This window comes from Zingiber officinale, chromosome 8B, assembly GCF_018446385.1.
Source record: "Zingiber officinale cultivar Zhangliang chromosome 8B, Zo_v1.1, whole genome shotgun sequence".
In the NCBI taxonomy this organism is placed as follows: Eukaryota; Viridiplantae; Streptophyta; class Magnoliopsida; order Zingiberales; family Zingiberaceae; genus Zingiber; species Zingiber officinale.
The window spans coordinates 19,568,994-19,578,404 of NC_056001.1; the positions used below are offsets into that span (position 1 = coordinate 19,568,994).

The window sequence follows — 9,411 nt, forward strand, 5'->3', positions numbered from 1 at the left end:
TTATCACTACAATAAAAAATAAAATATTCCTTTATCAGCGCTACATCGTATTCCTTATTAAAATTTCAAATTACTTTATCATTTTTCACTAGACCGTACAATAAATTTCATACAATGAAAATTAAAGAAAATAATATTTTAATATTTAGGACATAAATTTTATAAAAATATTATTTATAAAATTTAAATTTAAAAATAGATAAAGTAGTTAATATAAAAAAAATTATGTAAAATATAAAATTTAAGATAATTTATTTGAAAATTTTGACTTAGATGCTCTAATAAAAGAATACAATTCATGGAGAGAAGATTTTCTAGTAAAAAAAATAATTGAATGAGGGGATGATCCATTTTTAATTACGGTCAGATCGTAATTACGATTTGATTATAATTGATTGTGATTTTTTGATGGGTTCATCGTTCCTATCAAATTATAGTTTGGGTCAGAGCGGATGGTTAGAAGTCGCCCGGAGGTTGTCGGAAATAGACAAGTGTCCAGGTTGCATGACGCTGAGCAGGAGGTGACCTTTGGTCGTCCGTTCCGATCCAAATTATAATCTGATGAGAACGATGAACTAATAAAGAGATTGCAACTAATTACGATCGAATCGCAATTATGATCCAATCGTAATTAAGAGTGGATCATTTCTTGATCTCTTTTTTTTTTTTTTTTTTTTTTTTACCAGAAAATCATTTCCTATTCATGTACCTACAACTTTACTGTTATAATAAGATTGGATGCGTGTTCATAGGTGTGAAATTATAAGGAATAAAAAATGGACATCCACGAGTTGGCATAATGACTTCATTTGATATTTGCATGGATAATTATTTTAATAAGATTTGAGATTAATTTTTAACGAATGTAAAATAATTCATTGAATTGAGTGTTCATGTAAATAGCCATTGTAGGACAAAATACCTATATAATTTATTCCCTTCTAAACAAGCATAGACCATCTTGAAGAAATTACTAAAGTGACGATTTCACTTCTTTTTCTTTAAAAAACAAACAAAAATAGCGCAAAGAAAAAAAAATATTTGTACCAAAAAAATAAAGTAAAAGGGGCATTTTATCATGTGTTTTATATTAAAAATTTTCTTTATTCTATCATTGTAGCAATTATTACAATTACTATGTATAAAATATTATTATATAAAAGTATTTTTATGAACTAATTATTTAAAATTTATTAAAATCATTTTAAATGGATCAAAACCTTTTTAAAATCATTACAATAACTTGCTCCAATCGTTATTACAACGGTATAATAATTAACAGTAGCTAGCTGCTACGATGTTTCAACAATATTATATTAATTGTTATAACATGATAATAATTATAAAGTAATTGTAACAGCGACTTAATTGAGTTGAAAATAAAAATATTTTCAAGATAAACAATATAATATAATGGAATATTTTTTTTGACTTTTTTTTTAAAAAAATATTATCTATATAATTTAAAATATCCTTTTAATTTTTAACCAAATATAGTTTTCACCTTTTATTTATTCAATAACAATTGTGAGTGAATTAGGGAGCTCAAACAATCTGACCCTCACCATGTTTTGATATAAGAATTCTCTCTGTGGACTGTGCTATATGTAACGAGATTAATATGTATATAAAAAAAAACTAATTTGTAAACCGTAGGACAATTTGGAAATTAAGTTGTACAACTTGAATTCCAGCCATGGACGCTGTTGAATTGTAGGATTTACACCTTCAACATCCTTAAGTAGTCCTCTATGATAGACAGGGCAGAAGACCTGTAGCCTGAACCAAATAGATTGTAGTGATTCAGATAATGGTAGAGCATATACAGATCCCTCCTCCTCTCAAAGCCTGGCTGTTTTGGCATCACCTGGATGAACATGCACCAAGAAGTTAAGAGATTTTCTGAAAAAAAGAGAGAGCACAGTCGAGGGGCATAAAATTCCAATTCACTTCATTTCACACTTGAGAAATAAGTTTAATTTGATGGAGAATTCACTGGTTTGTGATTGACTCATGCCTAACATGAATATTTTCCTTCAAGAACTAGTTACCTCAAAGTATGAAGAATAAAAGGATCCTCCAAATCCAGCACACCATGACATCCCAAATTCTGCCTCATTATGACCATCTGTATAAATGAGGATGGTCGTTATATGATTTCAGTAAAAATTATTTAACCTCAGATTTTAGTTTAGATTTTTCCTATAAAAATTTGCAAATGTTAGGCGTTTGACGAGACTCGTTATTCTGTGCGACAAATGACTCACAGTAACAAGCTGGATCCAATATCACAGGATCACCATTACTATCAGTGCTGATATTGCCACTCCATAGGTCGCCATGAAGTAAGCATGGCTCAATGACAACTCCTTCGAAAAGTGGTTGGAGATTCTTAGCTAATTTCTGGCCTGTTTTATGAGACAAAGTATAAACTGTTAAATTTCTCAAACCCAATTGTCACAGGGATGTTTATTAGATCTCTCAAACTGATGAGTACTGTGAATACCTATAATATTGAACAGAAGGCTCTGTAAGAAAACATATGCAACAAACTTGAATGGAATACCCCTTTAACTCTAATTAATGTAATGAAAAGTGATTTAGCACAAATTTCAAAATAAGATCCATATAGCTGACCCTAAATATGTGTGACTAAAACTGGATTTATGATAACGATGACGGTGCTAACTATCAATTGGAAATAGTTGCAAGCAACAAAAGAAATGCTAAAGTATTGTTTCAAGCACTGGACCTTTTTCATATATCGTCGAGTCCCTATACTGGTCTAGTGCTAACTTTAGTTGGTAACCCAATCTATAGTCAGCAAAGAACTCAAGCCAATCTGAACACCAATTATTTATCTGGGGAGTGCTGCACCAAGACAGCTAAATCAGAAAACTAAGTGTCCTTATGATAGGGAAGTAAGTAACAAAGAGTAACTGAAAATAAATTCCATATCAGAAAGGCAATTTTTTTCTTTGTTCTTTTTACATCTATAAGAAGCAGTTGGTCCCGACGAAGGCAACCATGTAAATTGGTACATGAGAAATTTTAGTTCATTCAATATGATTGAAAGGTGAAAAGGAATATGTTTTATTCTGGAAGCTTTCACCTGCCAATAGTGTTGTCGACATTGAAACCAAAGCCCTTGCTAGACTTTGCAGTTTTATGCATTTCTGCAAGCTTTCTTCCTAAAACTGACTGAGAAAAGGTATTTGGTTAACAGGGATGGAAAAGAAAGCATTATTGTGAAGAATATAACCTGATTCCCTCTGGAAGATCCAAATTCAATAAATTCCATGATTATATAGGAACCTCCTGTTGGTAAAGGTCCCACCTGCATATTAAAAGAGGTTTATATTACACACCAAGGTATTTCAAAAATTGCTATGGTAGAATATATAAAACGGCACACTACCTTATATGGCTTGGGAACTCGAATTGATTGAGTGGCATACATTGCATTTAAACCAAGAGCCTCTCCTTCAAACATTGATGGTCCAATTGTTCTGTTAAAAACAACATGAATAGAAAAGGTTGCCTCAATTAGCGACAAATTTGTATGATTAGATAAGCCAACCATGAAGACATTGCCCCACATGTCAGAAATTTTTTCTGGAGAACAAGGCCAAGGGCATCGTAGCAGTTAAATTTATTGCCAACAAATCCCATCCGATTGCAAGGAAAAAACTTTGCCAAAAAAATTAAGGAACCATACTGATGAGAGTTACATTGATCACAAAAGTTGCTTTCTTAAGTCTTACATTACTGCTTTCATGGTCAAAGATAATGAACAAGATGGAACTCTCTGAATAAATAAACCGAGTCATGGATATCAAATGAGAGAAAATTTCGAATTGCTTAAAGTGCTGATAACTCCTCAAAAGAGTCAATATTCAAAGGTGGACAAAATTACAAAAACATTATGTTATTACCATGTAAACACTATCTTCCAAGAGCTGTTAATAGGCACTATACAACAAAAATTGTTTCATAAAGGCCTAATTGGGAAAATAAATGTTTCACTCACTAACAGGCTTGAACTTCATGCATATAATCTTGGTATCGTACAGATTCAGCAACAAATTAAAGAGATAATACTAGAATCTTCATATAATTAACAAAGAAACAAATCAAGAGACTGGATGATGTTGTAATAGATTTCATTACTACACTGATATTTATGCTTCTAATATATGTCAATACACAATTGTCAATGGCCAAGCAAATCAGCACAGGATATGCACATAATAAAAGAACCATTTCAACTTTGTCATGCCTGTTTGTCTTCACAAAGAAGGAACCAGAATCAGTTACATAACGGTTTGCTTGATTTATGCAGCCTCCACCAATGGGACTGATTCTTGTAATTTGTGTGGCTTTCCCTTCTGTCAGAATCCATTCACTAATTGGATCATCTCCTAAAGATGCCACTGACAGATGAAGTTAAGAGTCAAAAATTTCACAAACAGTTAACAGTAGACATGGAAAGAGAAGCAGACACAATATTTGAAAAACTGCCTAGTTTGTATCCTTGTGTAACCAAATACAACTTCGTGGACCATTACACCCCTCGATCATGATCAGTACAAAATTTTTATAGCAAAGACCACTGTGACCTAACAAAGTGAAGAATGTTCCTTGTGAGTGTATATCAACTTTGAATACAAATTTGTTAGCATTCAGATGATACATGAAGAAAAAATTACATAATGGTGTTCCAGCTCTGAAAGCACCAACCAATATTCAGTTGATCACCTGCCCGAACTGATGAAGGTGTGCGACACAGCCTATTTTTTAACCTGCCCTGATCCAAAATTTATTTAAAAGATTTTTTGAATAGGATTTAATGAAGGAAGCTGAGAGAGGATATTTGATGGTTGTAGGGGATATGAGCAACAAAAAGATTTCTAGTTTGATAAGCCATGGAAAGACATCAGTATGGATTGTATCTTAGACTTACCTCAAACAAATCGAAGTCTTCACTGCATCTTAGTTGTTGTAGATAGGTTTTCTAAAATGGCACATTTCATTCCCCACAAGAAGATCGACGATGCATCTCATATAGCTACATTGTTCTCTAAAGAGATTGTTACATTATATAGATTACCCACATTGATCGTATTGGATGGATGTTAACTTTGTTAGATATGAAAATGACTTTGTTTACTCATCTGACACATAGATGCAAGAATCTTAATCTATCTTTCACTCAACAAACTCTCAGAAGTTGTCAGACACATCTTTGCAAACTTAACAATATATGGTATCTTCATTTTGATGTGGAGCTAGGGGAAAAGATTATATTGAATCCTTCAAAATCGTCACCAACTGTCTTTTGAAGATTTATCAACTGAAGATATCTCAACTTCAGTCCGTCCTTCGGTGCAAAGGATCACGACTACAAACTTCTCGACCATTAGAAAAATCATGCCATTCTTTATTGCATGTGCTTAGTTTCATGTTTTTCTTCTTTCAAGATATTTTTTTTCTAGTTCATGTACAAGCTAGATATTAGAGAATATCTATTTCCCAACTAGAGGAAGGGTGTAAGAGTTATTATGTTCATTACTCTAAATGTTGTGGGTCTAGTACCACTTTAGGTATATGAGTTATAGGGTGTTATGGTTGCCATATAAATATGATGTGATGGTTCACCTTTAAAAAATAACAATTCAATAGTTTATTCCTCTCAATTGATATGCCAAACAATTAGTGCAACCAATGGATATATGTAAACAGCTGAATTTAAGAAAACAACTTTAGCAATCAAGTAAAACTGAATGTACCAAAGCTAGGTCTTGGTTTTCTCCTTTCTTTTAGTATTTCAGGGCGAGGAATTATAGCTCCAGATGCAGCAAGCCCTCTAGAGACCCGTGCTTCCATCTTCCAGATATTCATACCCGACCTTACATGGCTTTTTGCATGAGCGACAATTTTATCTTTTAGAGTAACCAAATTTGGAAATTCAACACAAAATCAAGCTGATGAGGGAATATTGAAGAGATTGTACCCATTATCTGGGTCAAGCACCTGGACATTGGAAATATGAAGGGGAGCTTCAATTGAAAAGATTCCACCCTCATGTCCTTGCCCTTGTTCAATGTGTTTCTTCACCTGAAATAAGCTTTCAAATGGAAATGTAAATTGATATTGAAATTATAGAATCCATATAGAAAATGGATTCTACTCCCATACTGGAAAGTACAAGCCTTTTCCACTTCATTAAATCATGATTATGGCAAATTATGGAGAATCCATATAATTTGAAAAATTTATGCAAAAATTATGGCAAATTATGGAGAGTCCATATTATCATGGAAAATTACTGGAAAGAATCCATATACCTTGAACAAGCCTTCAGATGATTATGGCAAATTATGGAGACAAATGCACAATTAGAAAAATTTAATACAAACAGGATAACAGCATATTTGACTCTTCCACTTCACTAAATCATTATAAAATATAAATTGATTATGTAGAACTCCAGATTGTTCTAGATAGAAACTTTAACTATTAAACAGCCTATGTGGAATATTTAAGTGCATAAAACGATAAATGACGAGGTAATAAATGAACAAAAAATGAAAAATGGCATAAAAAAGTCAGTTTGGCTGAATCATGAAGAACTTCTAAATTTCCCAAGAAATGTGTATCCAGCGACTGTACTAATCCAATATCTCATAGAGATTTTTCGGTGGATTAATATAATCCCTGACATCTGATCTCAACTAAATAAATAACAATCACTTCAAGTTAAGAACCAGTGTGCTGATTCAACGCTTGAAACAGTCCTGATGAGGCAATTGGTCTCAGATTCATGATCAAAATACTGCACGAATACAGTCCACATTTGGGATCTTCTAGGGAAAATATCACTTCGATTTAGCAAAATCGGCAGTGTATATAGTCAAAGAACAGACCAAAATTTTCCCTTCACCAATATTTTGTGATTTAATGACACGTTTGACGAGGTTTGTCTCACCCTTATCCTAGCCTCTTATGATCATGCTCTACAAAACATCAGCAAAAAATAAAATCATAACTTTCACCAAGATAAACAATGATACAAGTGAAAAAGAAAGAATTGAAGATTACATTGCCACCTATGAGGATCTTCCAGTACCTGATTAACTTCTCAGCTGCCTTCTACCACATCCCTCCTCGTGTTGCCTGAGCTCTGCCTATTTAAACCTTTCCCAACTAAGGTTTTAGGAAGCCACTTATGATCATTGCCTTTTCATCCTCAAAATGCCTAGATTAGTTGTAAAATGTGACAAGCTCCAAATCATTGGTTCAGTGATCGAGCTAGTGAGTCGATTGATCTGCATGTCCACCCCATCATTGATCCAGCTGAAATCATTGGTTGAACTGACTTAGGTCCACAGGTTAAACCGCACATTAATCATTTTCCACACATTATAATTTGGTGGATGATACAGTGAGTATTGGAAGCCGCCACGTATGTCCCCAAAGGTCAAGCATTATGCTTAGATGGAGGTCAAGGTTAAGACGAGTCGACACAAGGCAAATCGGGCGTGTTTCGCTTCTCCAACCAAGCACACTTTGCTCCTCCCCGGTGGGTCATACCAATCGGGAATGTTTCGCCTCTCCCTGATCGAACTTACTGATTGGATGTGCTTCGCTTTTCCCCGGTCGGTCCCATAGATCAGGCGTGCTCTGCTTCTCCCCGGTCAGTCACACCGATCAGATGTGCTTCACCCCTCCTGTTCCACCGATTAGATGTGCTTCGCTTTTCCCTAATCGGTCTCACTGAGTCCAACTGATTGGATGTGCTTCGCCCCTCCCTAGTATGTCCCACCGATCAGATGTGCTTCGGGCGCACTCCGCTACTCTTCGGTTGGTCCCATTGATCGGATATGCTTCGCTCCTCCCCGATCGGTCACACCGATCGGAGGCACACCGCTCGCACCGACTAGGCACACCCTGCTCATCTCCGCTTAGCCTTGGTGATCCGACGCTCTTCCATTTAAAAGCCCCCCAACCTCCAGCCCAATTATCTCACAACCCAAGGGTTTTATGGGGCCAGCTCATCATGGCGGGCAGCACAACATATGAGTTGTCAGAGCATGTGGGGTATCATCTCCCGTATCTTGACGATACTGGTAGATACGATGGGACAATCCTTTTATTGAAGTATGATACACGTCACATTAGTAATTAATATGCAATTAATAGAGGAGAGAGATATTCGATGGCAGTGTTATAAAAGACATCAGCACCTGCGGACAGAGGTAGGCTTTCCATTTTTTCACCTCCTCATATGTGTACTACTGTTTATCTTCTCCACATTTTCCTATCTTAGGAGATTTGACTTGAATGTCGGAGTAGCTGAGTCTGGGCACCCTCATGTCTCCATTCTAAATCTCTTCTTCTTCTCCTTTTTCTCCCTCTCAGGCTTGGCATACTCTTCAGCAGATCCCCTTCCCTTGGTGTTCAGCAACTCCATCAACACCGCCTCCAATTGTCCAGTAGTTCTTCCTTCGAAGGTCTTGGAGCAGGAACAGTGGTGTGGTTCGTCCATCGAAGGTCTCGGAGCAGGAACAATGGCAATCAAAAGCAAGTCAACTATATCTCAAAATACTAATCAAACTATTCCATAACAAACAGAATGTACAGATCGCAAACTACAAGCTACAAACTAGCAAAAAATAAATAAATACAATAATAATCAAACTATTAACTTCTGCACCAAGAACACATACACCAAAAACTTTGAAATAATTCAAGCATCTCAAATCAGATAATAAAAAAGAACAGAACAAATTTGGTGAAATTCTGTCCAAGCTGACCACAATCCACCTTGATTCAGTAAACATGCTTAGAGAAACCAGGGCCAAACTGCAAGAAAATTTTTGTAACCTCACTGTAGTGGTGGTTGTGGTTTTACTATGTTTGATCCTGTGGATTCTTTGCATCTTTGTAAGCAGTTACTGCCTAGTATGTTCACAGGATTGGGACATCTTTGTATCAGTTTTCATCTTTTTCTATGTGCAACAAATTAGTGAATGACCTGAACACTCTTTCAATGTTTTTTTTAAGAAAAGGAAGACAAAAAAACACAAAGAACGGAACCGAGGCCAAGAATATTATTCAGCTTGCTTACCTACGAATCATCGCAGAAACCTAGAGAACTAATAATCAGACAAAGAAAACCTGAGCACACAAAAAGATAGAACTATTTATCGGAGAAGAAGCCACCTGAACTTGAGCACCGCGATGGGATGGAGAAGGAAACTCGGCGAGAGATGAGAGATGCTGCGGTAGGGTTCGAACGGGAGAAATTTTGATGGCAGAAAATCAAAGCTCGTTATTATCCTTATCGTCCAACTTTAAAATAAATAAATATTATATATATATATATATATATATATATATATATATATA

General features: G+C 35.2%; 1 protein-coding gene across 12 annotated transcripts; it reads right to left on the reverse strand.

Moving 5' to 3' along the window:
* Positions 1 to 1,622: 1,622 nt before the first annotated feature.
* On the reverse strand, positions 1,623 to 9,354 carry LOC122015922 (protein-ribulosamine 3-kinase, chloroplastic-like). 12 transcript variants are annotated; one of them, XM_042573021.1, is made up of 12 exons: positions 9,226 to 9,344; positions 7,130 to 8,555; positions 6,034 to 6,117; positions 5,790 to 5,917; positions 4,280 to 4,433; positions 3,419 to 3,509; positions 3,263 to 3,337; positions 3,113 to 3,201; positions 2,753 to 2,871; positions 2,268 to 2,408; positions 2,052 to 2,128; positions 1,623 to 1,867 (listed from the first exon to the last, which is right to left on the reverse strand). In XM_042573021.1, exons 3-12 carry the CDS (start codon positions 6,084 to 6,086, stop codon positions 1,721 to 1,723), a joined length of 1,074 nt encoding a protein of 357 aa, XP_042428955.1. In that variant the 5' UTR covers positions 6,087 to 6,117; positions 7,130 to 8,555; positions 9,226 to 9,344; the 3' UTR covers positions 1,623 to 1,720. The 12 variants fall into 12 exon arrangements, with proteins under 12 accessions (XP_042428955.1, XP_042428956.1, XP_042428954.1 ...); XM_042573022.1 differs by lacking the exon at positions 9,226 to 9,344 and having other exon boundaries at positions 7,130 to 8,149; positions 8,247 to 9,219; XM_042573020.1 differs by lacking the exon at positions 7,130 to 8,555 and having other exon boundaries at positions 9,226 to 9,354.
* Between the last annotated feature and the right edge of the window lie 57 nt (positions 9,355 to 9,411).

Excerpts from the sequence above, each read along its gene's own strand:
- LOC122015922 (XM_042573020.1), bottom strand. The coding sequence starts at position 6,086 with ATGAGGGTGGAATCTTTTCAATTGAAGCTCCCCTTCATATTTCCAATG. Across the intron at positions 3,510-4,279 it reads TTCTTTGTGAAGACAAACAG|AACAATTGGACCATCAATGT; the intron begins GCATGACAAAGT and ends TGTTTTTAACAG. Across the intron at positions 3,202-3,262 it reads GATCTTCCAGAGGGAATCAG|TCAGTTTTAGGAAGAAAGCT; the intron begins GTTATATTCTTC and ends ACCTTTTCTCAG.